At 37.7% G+C, this 18716-nt stretch overlaps 1 protein-coding gene across 1 annotated transcript; it reads right to left on the bottom strand.

Annotated features, from left to right (window-relative positions):
* Positions 1–16681: 16681 nt before the first annotated feature.
* On the bottom strand, positions 16682–18190 carry LOC126424896 (proteasomal ATPase-associated factor 1-like). The gene has a single exon (XM_050087729.1). The coding sequence runs from the start codon at positions 18048–18050 to the stop codon at positions 16818–16820; it is 1233 nt and encodes a 410-aa protein (XP_049943686.1). The 5' UTR covers positions 18051–18190; the 3' UTR covers positions 16682–16817.
* Between the last annotated feature and the right edge of the window lie 526 nt (positions 18191–18716).

Raw genomic sequence — 18716 nt, 5'->3', positions numbered from 1 at the left:
TCATTGTCCACTGCCATGTAAGCAAGAAATTCTAAAGCATAGGTCTCTCTTGCTGGCAGGTCAACAGGAAGCAACTCATGTACATGGGTAATTTTGAATGGATAGCGAAGAGGGATGTTTCACAGGATTTTCCCACCGTGCTCACGGGTATGTCCGATATTTGGGCAATTCTTCGTGTACCACATGATTGCACACCGCCACTCACCTCCTCCTGCATAGCTGTGGTTAATGCTTCCACTGACGTCAAATCAACTCGTATCCTCCCTCTACCAGGTTGTACACCAAAAGAACCCTTCTTTTCGAATTTCCGAATAATTTTCTCTGGACCCACAGTAGTCATCGGACCAATGCCTTTTTTTAAACCGCTTATTGTCCGGAACTTCTGCAGAGTGATGTGTGCACAGTCATCATTCTTGTAATACAGCTTTACAAGCAGAGTCATGGCAAACATTGCAGATGCGAAATGAGAAAAATCCGGGTACCCAGCATGTTTATACCAACTTCAACGGGTCATGCACATGACAGGTGTTTTCATTTACGTATCCTGACACATAGAGCACCATCTATTGATCAGTTTTCACACTATTTTTTTTCTTCTGCTATACATTTTCCCCCTTCTCCGATGACATTCCATTGCAATTTGATGTTATTCTGACCAGCGGTGTTATTTCTACAGCATTTTCAAAGTTTAACTTTAATTATAATCACCCTGTATTTCCAATTATTATTATTTCTTTTCTTTCTCAGACGCTGTGTCTGGTTATTATTATTATTATTTCTTTACTTTCTCAGATGTTAAGTCTGGTTAAAAATGGAAAGTGACACGGACCATGATCAAGCGTCACTTCCTTTTAACTGTACGGTATATGTTAAATTGCATTTAGGAACTTTCGGGTAATTGAACATGTATCAATAATTACAGATTTCTGTAATTGTATGTACAAGTTTGGATGTAGCTGTATTGCATTGATGTACTGGTGGATATTGTGTGGTATGACTCCGGTAGTTGATAGTATAATTGGTATAATGTCAACTTTATCCTGATGCCACATGTCCTTGACTTCCTCAGCCAGTTGGAGGTATTTTTCAATTTTTTCTCCTGTTTTCTTTTGTATATTTGTTGTATTGGGTATGGATATTTCGATTAGTTGTGTTAATTTCTTCTTTTTATTGGTGAGTATGATGTCAGGTTTGTTATGTGGTGTTGTTTTATATGTTATAAATGGTTCTGTTCCAGTATAATTTCTATTCATCGTTCTCCAGTACATTTTGTGGTGCATACTTGTATGTGGGAACGTGTTGTTTTATAAGTTTATGTTGTAAAGTAAGCTGTTGATGTATTATTTTTGCTACATTGTCATGTCTTCTGGGGTATTCTGTATTTGCTAGTATTGTACATCCGCTTGTGATGTGATCTACTGTTTCTATTTGTTGTTTGCAAAGTCTGCATTTATCTGTTGTGGTATTGGGATCTTTAATAATATGCTTGCTGTAATATCTGGTGTTTATTGTTTGATCCTGTATTGCAATCATGAATCCTTCTGTCTCACTGTATATATTGCCTTTTCTTAGCCATGTGTTGGATGCGTCTTGATCGATGTGTGGCTGTGTTAGATGATACGGGTGCTTGCCATGTAGTGCCTTCCCCTTCCAATTTACTTTCTTCATATCTGTTGATGTTATGTGATCTAAAGGGTTGTAGAAGTGGTTATGAAATTGCAGTGGTGTAGCCGATGTATTTATATGAGTGATTGCTTTGTGTATTTTGCTAGTTTCTGCTCGTTCTAGAAAGAATTTTCTTAAATTGTCTACCTGTCCATAATGTAGGTTTTTTATGTCGATGAATCCCCTTCCTCCTTCCTTTCTGCTTAATGTGAATCTTTCTGTTGCTGAATGTATGTGATGTATTCTATATTTGTGGCATTGTGAAAGTGTAAGTGTATTTAGTGCTTCTAGGTCTGTGTTACTCCATTTCACTACTCCAAATGAGTAGGTCAATATTGGTATAGCATAAGTATTTATAGCTTTTGTCTTGTTTCTTGCTGTCAATTCTGTTTTCTGTATTTTTGTTAGTCTTTGTCTATATTTTTCTTTTAGTTCTTCTTTAATATTTCTATTATCTATTCCTATTTTTTGTCTGTGTCCTAGGTATTTATAGGCATCTGTTTTTTCCATCGCTCCTATGGAGTCACTGTGGTTATTCAATATGTAATCTTCTTGTTTAGTGTGTTTTCCCTTGACTATGCTATTTTTCTTGCATTTGTCTGTTCCAAAAGCCATATTTATATCATTGCTGAATACTTCTGTTATCTTTAGTAATTGGTTGAGTTGTTGATTGGTTGCTGCCAGAAGTTTTAGATCATCTATGCATAGCAAATGTGTGATTTTGTGTGGGTATGTTCCAGTAATATTATATCCATAATTTGTATTATTTAGCAAGTTGGATAGTGGGTTCAGAGCAAGACAGAACCAGAAAGGACTTAATGAGTCTCCTTGGTGTATTCCACGCTTAATCTGTATTGGCTGTGATGTGATATTATCTGAATTTGTTTGGATATTAAGTGTGGTTTTCCAGTTTTTCATCACTATGTTTAGAAACTGTATCAATTTAGGATCTACTTTGTATATTTCCAATATCTGTAGTAACCATGAGTGGGGTACACTATCAAAAGCTTTTTGGCAATCAATGTATGCGTAGTGTAGCGACCTTTGTTTAGTTTTAGCTTGATATGTCACCTCTGCATCTATTATCAGTTGCTCTTTACATCCTCGTGCTCCTTTGCAGCAGCCTTTTTGTTCTTCATTCATAACTTTGTTCTGTGTTGTATGTGTCATTAATTTCTGTGTAATGACTGAAGTTAATATTTTGTAGATTGTTGGTAGGCATGTTATGGGGCGATATTTAGCTGGGTTTGCTGTGTCTGCTTGATCTTTAGGTTTCAGATAAGTTATTCCATGTGTAAGTGTATCAGGGAATATGTATGGGTCTGCAGTGTAACAGTTAAATAATTTAATATAATAGAGGGAAACATTCCACGTGGAAAAAATTTATCAAAAACAAAGATGATGTGACTTACCAAACGAAAGCGCTGGCAGGTCGAAAGACACACAAACAAACACAAACATACACACAAAATTCAAGTTTTCGCAACAAACTGTTGCCTCATCACGAAAGAGGGAGTCATTCCAATCCCGAGAGCGGAAAGACTTACCTTAGGATAAGCCTCTTTCGTGATGAGGCAACAGTTTGTTGCAAAAGCTTGAATTTTGTGTGTGTGTTTGTGTTTGTTTGTGTGTCTTTCGACCTGCCAGCGCTTTCGTTTGTTAAATAATTTAGTTAGATGTGAATGTGTTGAGGTGAACTTCTTTAGCCAGAAATTTGCTATTTTATCATTTCCAGGGGCTTTCCAATTGTGCATAGAATTAATTGCTCGGGTGACTTCATGTTGCAAAATTATCACTTCAGGCATTTGTGGTATCATCTTGTATGAGTCTGTTTCTGCTTGTATCCACCGTGCATGCCTGTTATGTTGTACTGGGTTTGACCATATGTTACTCCAGAAGTGTTACATGTCTGTTATGTTTGGTGGATTGTCTATTTTTATGTGTGTGTTATCTATTGTTTGGTAAAATTTCTTTTGGTTTGTGTTGAATGTTTGGTTTTGTTTCCTTCTATTTTCACTTTTTTTGTATCTTCTAATTCGTTTGGCCAATGCTTGTAATTTCTGCTTCTTTTCATCTAATTGCTCTATTGCTTCTTGTTGTGAGATTTTACCTAACCTTTTTCGTTTTTTGTCTTATATTTCATTTCTTATAAATTGTGTTAGCTGTCCACTGTCTTTTCTCAGTTTTTCTATTCTCATCTGTAGCCTGTGTTGCCATGCTGGTTTTGTGGGTTTCTTCTGTGTGTTGGTTGGTTCTGATCTCTGCCTAGTGTGTATATTTAGTGTAGTGAGTGCTCCTATATAAACCAGTAGTTGTAACTCTTCCATAGTTGTGTCTTCATTTATTTTGTTGTGTATGATTGTGTTGATAGTTTTTATTGTTGTTTCGACTTGTGGGTTATTTGGTGGTCTATGCAAGAATGGTCTAATGTCTGTATTTGTGTCGTTGTATTCTATATATGTAAACTGAAATTTTTCTTCTATATCTAGCATGTGTGTCACTTCATGTTCTATTTGTGCTTGTGCTGGTGGCTGTCTTAATATTTCGTTTTCCTCTGATTGTTTAATTGATGCGTGTTGTTCTTTGTTTGTTTGCTCTGGGATGTTTGAGTCCATTACTGTATTTTCTTCTTCTTCTTCTTCTTCTTCTAATTGCACATTATTTTGTTCCAGTATTTGTTGTACTTGTTGTTTGATGTTTTCTAATTCTGACTGGGGTATCCTGTTATTTTTTATTACTACACGGATCTGATCAGCTAGTCGTTGTTCTGTTAAAAATTTTAATTCCGGGTATCTGGTAATAAATGTAGAGTATACTTGTGATCTGTATCCAGTTGTGTTGGTTCCTAGGTTTGTTGCTTGGTAATAACAGAACATGAGGTGTCGATTAACTTCATCTGACCATCTCATCCTCTGTCTTTGTTTTCCTTCTAGGGTGGTTGCAGGAAGCATATCCTGCAAAACACCTCTATTTGGATTTAAATCATTTTCCAGTTGGCTGGCAGTGTCATTACCATTGTGGGTGGGCATAGGGTTGAAGCGTCGTCCCCGACCATGACGGCGCTTGTCCGAGGCTTCTTTAGTTCTGTCCTGAACCAAGTAATCACACTAAAAGGGGGGTTAGCCCTATTAGTGGTTTGTTCTTTTCGTCGCCTTTTACGACTGGCAGAACATACCGGAGGCCTATTCTTTTCCCGGGACTCCACGGGGATTATTATTATTATTATTATTATTATTATTATTATTATTATTATTATTATTATTATTATTATTATTATCTTTCCTTTCTCAGACCTTAGGTCTGGTTCGGAATGAAAGTGACGCGGACCTTGATCAAGCGTCACTTCCTTTTAACTGTACGGTATATGTTACATTGCGTTTAGGAACTTTCGGGTAATTGAACATGTATCAATAATTACGGATTTCTGAAGTTGTATATATAAGTTTGGATGTAGCTGTATTGCATTGATGTACTGGTGGATATTGCGTGGTATGACTCCTGTAGTTGAAAGTATAATTGGTATAATGTCAACTTTATCCTGATGCCACATGTCCATGACTTCCTCAGCCAGTTGGATGTATTTTTTAATTTTTTCTCCTGTTTTCTTCTGTATATTTGCTGTATTGGGTATGGATATTTCAATTAGTTGTGTTAATTTCTTCTTTTTATTGGTGAGTATGATGTCAGGTTTGTTATGTGGCGTTGTTTTATCTGTTATAATGGTTCTGTTCCAGTATAATTTGTATTCATCATTCTCCAGTACATTTTGTGGTGTATACTTGTATGTAGGAACGTGTTGTTTTAAAAGTTTATGTTGTAAGGCAAGCTGTTGATGTATTATTTTTGCGACGTTGTCATGTCTTCTGGGGTATTCTGTATTTGCTAGTATTGTACATCCGCTTGTGATGTGATCTACTGTTTCTATTTGTTGTTTGCAAAGTCTGCATTTATCTGTTGTGGTATTGGGATCTTTAATAATATGCTTGCTGTAATATCTGGTGTTTATTGTTTGATCCTGTATTGCAATCATGAATCCTTCTGTCTCACTGTATATATTGCCTCTTCTTAGCCATGTGTTGGATGCGTCTTGATCGATGTGTGGCTGTTTTAGATGATACGGGTGCTTGCCATGTAGTGGTTTCTTTTTCCAATTTACTTTCTTTGTATCTGTTGATGTTATGTAATCTAAAGGGTTGTAGAGGTGGTTATGAAATTGTAGTGGTGTAGCCGATGTATTTATGTGGGTGATTGCTTTGTGTATTTTGCTAGTTTCTGCTCGTTCTAGAAAGAATTTTCTTAAATTGTCTACCTGTCCATAATGTAGGTTTTTTATGTCGATAAATCCCCTTCCTCCTTCCTTTCTGCTTAATGTGAATCTTTCTGTTGCTGAATGTATGTGATGTATTCTATATTTGTGGCATTGTGATCGTGTAAGTGTATTGAGTGCTTCTAGGTCTGTGTTACTCCATTTCACTACTCCAAATGAGTAGGTCAATATTGGTATAGCATAGGTATTTATAGCTTTTGTCTTGTTTCTTGCTGTCAATTCTGTTTTCAGTATTTTTGTTAGTCTTTGTCTATATTTTTCTTTTAGCTCTTCCTTAATATTTCTATCATCTATTCCTATTTTTTGTCTGCATCCTAGATATTTATAGGCATCTGTTTTTTCCATCGCTTCTATGCAGTCGCTGTGGTTATCCAATATGTAATCTTCTTGTTTAGTGTGTTTTCCCTTGACTATGCTATTTTTCTTACATTTGTCTGTTCCAAAAGCCATATTTATATCATTGCTAAATACTTCTGTTATCTTTAGTAATTGGTTGAGTTGTTGATTTGTTGCTGCCAGTAGTTTTAGATCATCCATGTACAGCAAATGTGTGATTTTGTGTGGGTATGTTCCAGTAATATTGTAACCATAATTTGTATTATTTAGCATGTTGGATAGTGGGTTCAGAGCAAGGCAGAACCAGAAAGGACTTAATGAATCTCCTTGGTATATTCCACGCTTAATCTGTATTGGCTGTGATGTGATATTATTTGAATTTGTTTGGATATTAAGTGTAGTTTTCCAGTTTTTCATTACTATGTTTAGGAACTGTATCAATTTAGGATCTACTTTATATATTTCCAATATTTGTAGTAACCATGAGTGGGGTACACTATCAAAAGCTTTTTGGTAATCGATGTATGCGTAGTGTAGCGACCTTTGTTTAGTTTTAGCTTGATATGTCACCTCTGCATCTATTATCAGTTGCTCTTTACATCCTCGTGCTCCTTTGCAACAGCCTTTTTGTTCTTCATTTATAATTTTGTTCTGTGTTGTATGTGTCACTAGTTTCTGTTTAATGACTGAAGTTAATATTTTGTATATTGTTGGTAGGCATGTTATGGGGCGATATTTAGCTGGGTTCGCTGTGTCTGCTTGTTCTTTAGGTTTCAGATAAGTTATTCCATGTGTAAGTGTATCAGGGAATGTGTATAGGTCTGCAATGTAACTGTTAAATAATTTAGTTAGATGTGAATGTGTTGAGGTGAACTACTTTAACCAGAAATTTGCTATTTTATCATTTCCAGGGGCTTTCCAATTGTGAGTAGAATTAATTGCTTGGGTGACTTCATGTTGTAAAATTGTCACTTCAGGCATTTGTGGTATCATCTTGTATGTGTCTGTTTCTGCTTGTATCCACCGTGCATGCCTGTTATGTTGTACCGGGTTTGACCATATGTTGCTCCAGAAGTGTTCCATGTCTGTTATGTTTGGTGGATTGTTTATTTCAATGTGTGTGTTATCTATTGTCTGGTAAAATTTCTTTTGGTTATTATTATTATTATTATTATTATTACTAGTGGCAATGGTAATACAAAAAGCATTGGCAGCTTGAAGTCTGTCAATTTCTGCCAGTTCAGATGTAAGGAGTCTGGCAATCAAATGATTTATGAACAATAAGCATAGTACATGCATTTTAACTTGATTGATTTTAAATGGCAATGCAAGGTGCGTGGGTGAATCAAGTGTTGCAAGGGAGAGGAATGGTGCAGAGGATGCTTCTTTTGTAACACGTTTTTACCTTCAGTGCGGATAGTTAGCTTTCTTTTCTCAGAACTTCTCTGAGGATGAGTTGTAGGCAGCACATGTAAAGCACTGAGAATTGCTTCCTTAATTTATGGTCGTTAGAAACAAACAGTATCTATCTTATTGACTCATCAATTCATAGTTTAAAGAAACACTTACAGAAACTAAATATCATTTATCTTTCATCATTTTAAAAATAAAAAAATGTTCACATATTAAAGCTTATGTACGCACTAATGTTGACGCAGGTGGAGGAAGTGGATGGGACGGTTGTATCTAATATCTGGTTCCACTCAGGGTAATGGTCTCAGGAAGGATGGGAACCAAGAATACATGGATTCAGTCTGGAGACAAATGTATGGGCTAGACTCAATCATCTAAGGATGGGTTATGTCAAATGCAATGCGCTAGTGTACAAATTGGAACTCCGAATATCTCCTGCATGTGATTGTGGAACTCAAACAGACTGTGGATTTAGATCTGCGATAATAGCCTTCATGTTATAGTTTTTAACAGCTGTCATTTGAGTAAATGCATATAACCCACGAAGGAGCTCTAGCTGACACCAATTATAGGTATCAGAAACTACCAATGTCAAGTGTATGTTAACTGGAAGATAATAGAAGATCTGTGAAATGCTCAAGAACAATCAGTGCTGAACTGTCCCAAGGAGGACAGGCAGCAGAAGATAAATTTAATTATTACTAAACCATATTTTTTATGACATTATGAATCCTGTTTCCCCTTACAACAGTCAGGTCTATCAGCAAAGGCAGCTGACAAGGATTGCTAATATAGATAATCAAAATATTGTGTACTAAAATGCAGAGAGCTTTACTTAATGCAAAGAGCTAAAATTAAGACCTAACACTGCATTACAAGAAGATTTACTTAATGCAAGGGACTAGCTAAAATCAAGACTTAACAATGCATTACGAGAAGTACAGGGTATTCGAAAAAGAACTCCTTAGTTATAAGTATAAATGTAATGTGGAAATTAATGAAAAATTACACCACTGAGTACATATCATGAAAGAGAATTCCTCAAGTTTTGTTTAATGTTAGTAGATGCCAAAGTGGGATCCATTTGTTGCCCTCCACACGTCGAGACGATATTCGACTTCTCGTCACGTATTCATCAACATTTCAGGTGTAACTGTCCCGACTGCTACGATGATTCTTTCCCGTAAATGATTGATGTCTCTGATCTTTTCACTGTACACAACAATTTTTTATGTGGCCCCACAAGAAAAAGTCCAGTGGGCTTAAGTCAGGGCTTTGTGCTGGCCAAGGTATTGGGCCAGCCCTGCCTATTCACCTTCCTGCAAAGTGAGTGTCAAGAGCTGCACACACTTGGTTACTGTAATGAAGTGGGGCGCCATCTTGTTGGAAAAACACAAGCCCTCTTTCCGCCTCTGAACACACGAATTACGGATGTGTGCAACAGCATCTTCAGAAGTTCTTGATCTACCTGGTGATTTTGCTTTTAGAACATATAGGTTTCCTTGAAAGACTTTAGCCAATGATGAATAGTTTTTGCTGCAGGTGGTTCTGACATCTAAAATTATGTTGCTTTTTTATAACTGACCTAGTTTTCACAAGCCAAATAACACACTCCACTTTCTGTTCCAGAGTACACATTGTTGCTGAATTGCTCTGCACTGCACCCACGCCTGGACTGAACTGAGGGAACAGAGGAAAAAAAAGCAGCACTGGTGCTGTCTCGAGGTCAAGTGGACCTGCCAACTGCAAGGGAGCGAAACTTGGAGAGTTGACGAATCAAACACCACAAACTAGAATAGTGTACATCACTTTGTACAGATTCTATAACACATTAAAAATAGGGAGTTTTTTTTCAAACAAACTGCATTGCAAAATTCTTCAGCATGTTATCAAAAAGCAAAAACTACATGCCATGCACAGAAATGTCATACTTCCAAAAACATGGCATGGTCAATTTGGAGCATTATTAGGTATGAAACAAACTTGGCAAGGTAAATGACATTCTGCTCCGAGATGACAGTAGCAGCAAGACAGACATACGAAATTCATACCATTGACTATTAAATTCAATGAATTTTCCTGATAATCCAATGATCCATCAAAAGAACATCCAATAAACTTAGAAAGGTAATGCATATTCCACAACCAAACATCAGTTTTGCCAACTCATCGGCTAGAGAGATTGCAAAAAATATTAGGTCACTAAAATGATGTAATTCTTCTGGATGTGGTGCTGTCCTAGACAAAGCCCTATAATCTTGTGCTGACTGAGTGAAACTATCTTTGAACTGCCTTTCTAACAAGTTGGTGAGTCAAGGTATACGTCCTGAAAGATTGAAGTATGCAGTAGTAACACCAATACACAAAAGTGGAGAAGAGCAACTGATCTCTTATTACAAACTTGATGAATGTAAATACTTTTGATGTAAAGGAGGCACTCATTGAATACTGGATGAACACAGAATTTCTGTGACTGCATTTCAGCAGGTGGACTAGGATGGAGTGGGCAGGGGAGAGAGAGGGGAAGAAGGGTTGGGGTGGACAGTTGGCAGCCTGGAGGGTGGCAGCCATTTTCTGGGTAGGAATGCAGGAGAAAGGGGTAGCAGGTACCAGGCTAGGCAGGTGAAGCACAGATATCGGACCCAGTGGGGTGCAGCACACAATGAAGATGATGTGCATTGGGAGGGGACGATAGAACAGAGGAAGGGGAAACTGTTGGGTAGAAGTTGTGCGTGGACAGTGGGTTAACGGATTGATGCCAGGAGGGTTGTGTAGCAGCCAGTGAAGTCAAGCATATTGTACTCTGCTGCTTGTTTTGCCACTGGGTGGTCAACTCTGTTCTCGGTCACAGTTGGACAGCGCACATTCATTTTGTTGGTCAGCTGGTTGGTTGTCATACTGACATAAAAGCTGTGCAGTAATTGCAGCAGAGTTTGTATACGATGTGCCTGCTTATGTGGCCCAGCCCTTGGTGGGATAGGATTAGGCTGTGACAGGACTGGAGGAGGAACTGCTGGGTGGGTGGATTGGATAGGTTTTGTACCTGGGCTTTGGGATAAACTAGGATGTTGTGTAGATTGGGTGAGTAACAAAATACCACTTTCGAAGGGGTGTGAAGGTCTCAGGTAGGACATCCCTAATTTCTGGGCACAATGATAGATAATCCGAGCCCTGGCCAAGGATATGGTTCAACTAAAACAGATACTGAATACCCATTTGTTTTGGAGGAATTTTTTTAATGATATTTCATTTATGGAGATGGTCATTGACCTATTATCAACTTTTTTTCAGTTTTGACACAATCATAACTGGTTTCAGTTCCCAATCGCCATCTTCACACACTACTGTAACACTTACATACTGCCTCAAAACAGGTAATAACATTTTCATTAGGTCTACTTGTCAGCTAAGTAAAGTGTTTTACAATAAATGTGGATCATACCTATGGGCAATATTTGGTGAGAAAATGTTCATATGTTACCAAACTAAACATAGAACCAATATTTCAATAGCTAAACGTAAAATAGAAATAAAGAGTACAGGTCTTTGAATCACTGAAACAGTATTTAAAAAAGAGTAAGGTCTTTATAATAAAATAAATGCAGTAGCATGACATGTATTCTATTTTCACATTCTAAAATAACTCACTGAAATATTATTGTAATATTTCTACATATATTGGAGGTGGAGGGCAGAGAAAGGAAAGGGAAGAGACTACTGATGTCAACAGCATAAGGACTGTTTTTCCATGTGTGTCCAAAGGAGCAGACACTACAAACTCATATAATTGATTTGCCTTTATGGGCAATAAATCTACCACCTTCAGTGCAGATGCAGTCACGTCCGACCTTCTGTACGAATCTCAAAGTATCAAGCATGGAGGATACGGACAGGGGCTGCACAGTTGTGATAAACAATCTGTCCGGATGATGCAGTGGTTAACACAACTGCCTAGCAAGCAGGAGATCCCAGGTTCAAATCCCGGTCCAGCACACATTTTCACTCATCGCCACTGATTCTGCATGAAGTCCCAAGACAACCGACATCAATAGCCCCCTTCCATTTCCTTTCTCCCCCTTCCCCTTCAATTTACATAATATGTATCACAGCTGCAGATCATGCATTGTGTGTTCCTTCGGACATGTCCAAACGAACACACAGCACTCATTCATGTAATTGTAAATTTGTCATATTTCACAAGCAAAGATTGTCTTATAGAGGACTTACACATCTACTGCCGCAACTGGTTATGATGGTGTCATAAAAAGTGACTGTATCAAAAATAAACAAAACTTTATACCCGTTAAGGTTCTGAGAGCAGTTTTCACAATGACAAGCGTAATATAAGGTGGTTCTTCAATGCACGGTTTGCACTATTTACACGTTAAATTTAGTAATAGCACTATGTATCACTCAGTCATGATGCTGTAGAGGGTAAAGCAACTTATAAAAAATAAGATCAATCTCAGTCAATAATTTAAGGAGAGGTGTAAAACACTGGCACCCTCATTCTCTATGATGTTCCAATTTATGACACCCCCTGCCAGTAACTAGTACCATGACTTTCTTCATATGTAGTATTCAAAATGTATCAGTGACCACATTTAATAACATTATGAATGCCCCTCTTGGAATATTATATCTGTCACTCTCAACTGCAGTCCACAACATGGTCTTAGACACTGTAACAACAAAGAATATTTTTCTAGTTATAGGCCTAATGGAAATTACAAGCCTAAAACAGATGACAAAGACTACAAAGAGTTGGGTTTACCGAGGATGACAATGTCTTACAAGGTATGCAACAAGTCTCGAACCACATAATGTTAGTTCTTCCAATGTGCTTACAGGAGACAATGAAAATATTCCAGACCAGCAACTTTAGTCAACTGCAACAGTGCAGTATCCAATACCAAAAGAAATATTTCAAGCAGTACAAGGTACAACAATCAGTCACAAATAATGTTTACAGCATATCCAGATTTTGGTCGCTCTGTGTCCATCTTCATTACAGTAAACATAAGACAAAACATTAAAACCACTTACACTTTCACTTAATCCCCCCTATGTATGCCAAAGGTTGAGTTGACACTCAAGTGTGGAACTATGTGCATATGTAAATGGTTTTTACATTTAACTTATATTTACTCCACTGAAGACAGCCACTCAGTGACCAAAACCTGGATATGCAATAAACATTATTTGTGACTGTCCCCCTTACCATTTACTGCTTGGAATAAATACTGTCACTGGGCACACCTGCTTTCCAATGGAACCAATGCTGATAAAAGAAATATTCCCAGGAAGTGTCCACCAAATAATCTACATCTAAGTCCATACTCTGCAAACCATTGCAAAGCGCATGGCAGAGTAAAATGAAAGAACTAGTACCAGCATTTGCGAAAAGACATTCAGTTTTAACTGAGCAAATGACACGGAACTTGACAACTTTTCAACTTTTCATGAAAATGCCACTGTAACCAGTTTGCAGAAACAGAACAACATTAAAAAAAAAAAAAAAAAAAAAAAAATTAGAAATAGCAAATGACCCAACCAGAATACTACGTTCAGATAAAAGAACATTTTTCTGCAGCCTGAAGGGGGAAAAGTAATCACAGGTAATTGGATAAAGCTGTACTGGAAATAGTGAGAAAGAAAATCTTACTGTAATTGTAACAGCAGCTGAGCAGATGCTGCTGGTAAGCTTGCTCCTCCTACAGTTGTTTTTTCAGAACAAGAATTTCTGGTGCAGTAGCTAACAGCATACCAAGAGCATGAGGGACTGAATGACCTGAAAGTGATTGCCTGTAGATTCCCATATTCTATGAATCATGGCAAATGTGTTCTTGCCTTGGATAACTGAACAAGAAATCCAGTGGCCTATCATATTTTTCATTGCTGGTCATGTCATGATCTCACTCGTCTGAGTTTGCCAGAACGGTATTGCTATTTCTTTTGCCATAGAATGATTTTGAATCCTTTCAATCTATGTTCATCTGTTGGTGACTGGTGCATACGAGTGTCAAATCATTGATACATGAGAAAATCTTGTGTGTCACAGATTAGTGATAATGACTTGGTTCACAAAATACTTTTTTAATTAGTACAAATAATTTAAGGTTAAAAAATAACTGAGGGTAATCATTAAAACTCTAAGCTCTAGATTATAAAACATGCCTACTGGCAGCCAAAAGCTCCACTCTGTTTACCACAGTATATCTTTAGATGACATGTTTGTAATACGGTTACGTGCTGCTTGTAGATGAAACATACACTGTGAATGAACACGACTCGTAAATGCAATCTTGGGTTAGGAATGCATTATCAGTTTAGACTTGGTTGCAATTGTCAGTTCTCACAGTTCTACTTGCTGCAAATTTACTGCAGTAGTGTGTGTTAAATTGTATTTCTTGATCAAGTAGACACTGGTGTCCACGTAACTGGGTACAGTATCCTGTTCATTATTCTCTAGGAGCCAATAATGATTACCGCTGTCTCGTGGTCCCAATATACGGAAATACAGAAGGCCACTGCCAGATAGTTATATGAATAAAGGGCAATAGAAATAGAAAAGAGATGCCATGAGTATTACTCGAAGATTTCTGAAACTCATTAAAGGTCTGAAGCTTTGTAGCGAGTCAAGAAGGTAGTCACACTCTTGACACCTCTGCCAACTTTATTCACAGACACAATCACTGCTATGTCCTTGAATTCTCAATTCTTGTCAATAAACCGTACATCGTGTATATAATTATCTTCTTTCTTTTTGTTTATAATTGAACATTGGTTTACAACTAGATTTTATTTCTAATTCTTGTTGTAGGACAACTACCCTGCAGCAGTCAGCATCCTCATGGTGCACCGAGTTCACATTTACACTGTGACATAACATATCTGCAAGCACCCTAAATTTTATTATATTTTCCTTTTTCTTTCCCAAAACATTGAGAAATAAGGGACATGTATGAATAAAGATGGAGTAAGCAGCTTTATTCCATTTTTATTTTTTAATGTGAACTGGCCCAGCAGTTGGTAGGTGAGCTGCATAAGGTGTGAGGCTCTGCTGTGTCTGCCGGCAGCCCTACGCAGTCTATATGTCAAGTAACAGGTTGAGAAACATGTGGGAAATACTAAAGATCTTCTCAATATACTGTCAATGACCAGTCTGTCTACCTTAATAAATAAATGAGGAAAAAAGGCCAAAACTAGTGGCAAAACAGGGAAGTTTTACTTAACACATTTATGGTAATAAACCACTTATAACTGCATTTATCTTAACATGTAGGTCTCAAAAGAGCAAATCTACAACACGTTAAGGTTGAAAGTCACTGAATCATTTCCGAAATCAACTAAGTTTGGCTATTTGTAGTAAATAATGCTGTTGTTTTAGTGTATTTATACTATTGTTAATGCACTAGTACAATGGGGCGATACTTCATTAAAACATACACTGCGTACAGCACAAAAGTGCACAGCCAGGCTAATAAATTCTGTCCACAGTCCTTAAAACTCTTGCAGTCAACTATGCCAACAATCACGCTACAAAATACAGCTTTACATCTTCCAAATGCATTTGCTCGCTACTTACATCCACAGTTTCACAGTAAATATTAACAGTGTGTTTTCTGTACATGTTGAAAGCGATGTTACCATGAAGGAAGCACATGGAAAAAACATCATAGTTGCACATGTGTTGTAAGATGAAATCTCTGTTTCATTTACAGCAGACTGCACCACCAAGAACCTGATGGGGAAGTACCATACTTAAATAAAACACATGCACTTACAACAGCATCAAAACTTGTCTGGGTAAAAGTTAAAACAAAATACAGTACAACCCTTTCATCAAGTTCACTACAACTAATGTCAAACTAACCAAAAACTATATCAATAATGAATATTTTGGGAAAGTGTAGCCATTCAGATGCATGTGTGGTTACGTTCATTCGGCTGAAGTTAGTTCTGGAGGATGATACGGTCCAAAATCTTGGCAACATTTTCAGTCTTGTTTATGTGTGTGTTGCCCACTCTTGCCTCAACTAAACAGTAAGTTGTTATCTTTATGTACTCCTTCCATTATTTATATTTCACCAAGCACTTTCCATGATAACATTTAAATAGAAGTCATCCATATGGACTATCACTACCTAATCATACATACAGTGCTAAAGTTTACTTTGAACAACTAACATAGTCATTATGAGGTGCCATCAATATTCTATTTGAATTCTGCCTACAGTTCTCAGTTGTGCAAGCAGCAGCACTGAGTACACCAAGTACAGACGACAATGTAGTCAATGCTTAATTACAGTATACAACACATTTCTGTCCATGGCTTCTTCAATTTGTTCACTTGCTGTAAGTCACAGAAGCTGGGTGCCATAGCCAGTTCCTAACAGCAGTCAAAAGGCATCTGACTTGTATACATGACATAATGTGATGCTGAGTGTTCTTATGAAGTTATGTGCACCAGTGAATGCAGTTAAATATTGAACACCAATACAATGACAATGAGAGTTTCAACTGCTCAGAAAAAACTTTTCTATGACTTCATTAACAAGTAAACTACTGAAAGATTCAAACACACCTGATTTTGGATCCATTGGGGCCAAACTACATTGTACAACAATAAAGCAGCATTATTTCAGACCGAAGGCATTTTCTACTATAAAGGAACTCTCCAAGTTAAAATCTTATAGACAATACAATTAAGTGGAACTTCCAGACAAATATTAAATGACTATGCTGTAATTCCTCGCTACACTGATTCCAATTCAGGAGTCCCCAGACAAAACTGCATAGTTATTGTAAAACCCGTTTATGTGCCTCCATTAGCTACTGTTACAATGTGTGAAATTTTAAAAATTTGCCCACATAGCAGAAAGAATGTTACCCCCTTTCAGTGTCAAGGAAACTGTATCAGAACAAAAACGATTCACACACCATTATAAAAGCTTTTAATTATTTTCTTCAAAATTAGAATAGCAGCTGTCAAGTTAACAGGCAAGCCTGCAAGGCAGGTAAGTGCAGTAAAGCCACACACTTAACAAACATATAATGATTGCAGGAATTGTTATCATGTATAAGTACTTTTAAACATCATGTCCAATTCACCTGTAAGTTTATAACTTCTAATAACACCATCACGACAAGCAGTGTATATTTTTTTGCCATCAGAACAAATGCCATATATAGGATCAAAGTCAGAACCAGTAAACTGAAGTCTTCTGGCAGTAGATTCATTGTCTTGTGCAACACTCCTGTAGCATATGCATGTGCCATCAGCCCTGCCAACAAATACAGCACCACTATCAAGAGTCAACAGACTGAGGACAGGGCTACACGATTCCAATAATGTCAGGATACATTCTGATGTTTTTAAGTTGTAAAGGTGAATGCTGCCATCCTGGCACCCAACTAAGACATTACTTTTTGTATGAAATTTAACGCTATTTACGGCAGAAGGGCTTTTAACCGAGAAAAATTTCTTCTTACTATAAACTGAAACGCAGCAAACAATGCCACTTTCACATCCAACCAACAAAATCTTATTTTGTGTACCAACTTCATGTTCCTGCAACGGATCAGTGCGTTCTCCAAGGTCCAAGCCCTCCTCTGCGACCGAAATATTGCAGCAATTTATGTCTCCATCCAACTTGACAACCGTACCAAGACATGCTGCCCGTCCACAGCTCCAGAGCTTCGCCGTGCCATCTTTCGAAACAGAAATAATGTTCTTTCCTTTGTCGACGATGCAGAAGTCTGTCACTGCTGCTGTGTGTCCACGCAGGGTCACAGGGCACTGTCCAGTCTCTGCAGACCAAATTTTCAACACCATGTCAGCACCGCCCGAGAGAACGACAATTCCTGAAGGAAACAACGCACACTTATAAACATCTCCTGCATGACCTTCCAGCACACGCCTTACATCTCCCGTGCTTGTCTCCCAAACGAGTAACTTGTTTTCTGTACAAACGGAGACGCCCAAACCGCCAGGAGAAACATCTAATGAAACAACGCTCTTCTTGTGAATGTTCACGAACTCTGAGTCAGGAGATTTGAAGAAACACACGGTGTTAGATTCAGGATGGGTTACCTGAATTACAGTAGCAGATATCCTATTAACGGAGAGTTCATTAGGCGCAACTTCAAATGCTTTCCCATCCCTTCCTACGTTTTTAATCGTACACTGTACGCTAGTTTCCCCAATGTATTTGAAACTACACCATGCAGTACCATTTTCATTTTGCAAGGCAATGTTCCAATCATTTTGTATAGCAATATGTGGTATTTTCCTATTCGCTGGCATTATAAGAAGTTTACGTCAATACCTCCACAAACTACACCAGTTCAGTTTATTTCTGCTATTCAGTATTCATATACACACACCAAACACACTGGCTGGTACTACCTACCAACCGCCAAATGAAAACATAGTCACGGTACACAGTTGCCAATCGACACAGCTTATGAGTCTATCGAATTTAAGTCGAACGATCCATCGAAAGATAATGGATTGGATTCCGACTCATACATTACGTTTACTTGCGACACATCTTCCAAACGACGAAACCCGAATTTCGGCAACCGTTTTTCGCTGTCGTGTTTACATGTTATGGTCTGAAGTGGATCTGCTAGCTCAGTTAAATATGGCGCCAGGAAAACAGCAGTTACAGTCTCTGATTTAGTCAGCATAATCGCCATCTCTCTTCAATTACTCGAGGTGTTAAGAGTTTCAGTCTGATATTTCTACTTATCCTTCACTGTAGAAAAGCCACTCCGTCCATATTAGCAGAAAATTTTTAAAAACAAGACAACACATTCCAAAGCCGGTTGCATTTAATTGGGGGCGAAAATCGATTGCGGTATTGGATACCGGCAACTGGAAGCTGATTTCCAGAATCGATTTTGAAGTGATGACCAACAAAACGCGGTATTCGGAAATCGGTTTACGAATTCTGTTATTGGGAGCCCC

Source organism: Schistocerca serialis, chromosome 10 (assembly GCF_023864345.2).
Source record: "Schistocerca serialis cubense isolate TAMUIC-IGC-003099 chromosome 10, iqSchSeri2.2, whole genome shotgun sequence".
NCBI classification, from domain to species: Eukaryota; Metazoa; Arthropoda; class Insecta; order Orthoptera; family Acrididae; genus Schistocerca; species Schistocerca serialis.
The sequence above is the reverse complement of the archived record's forward strand: the minus strand, read 5'-3'. Positions and strand labels throughout refer to the sequence as shown.

Coding starts and splice junctions, on each gene's coding strand:
- LOC126424896 (XM_050087729.1), bottom strand. CDS start 18,050: ATGCCAGCGAATAGGAAAATACCACATATTGCTATACAAAATGATTGG.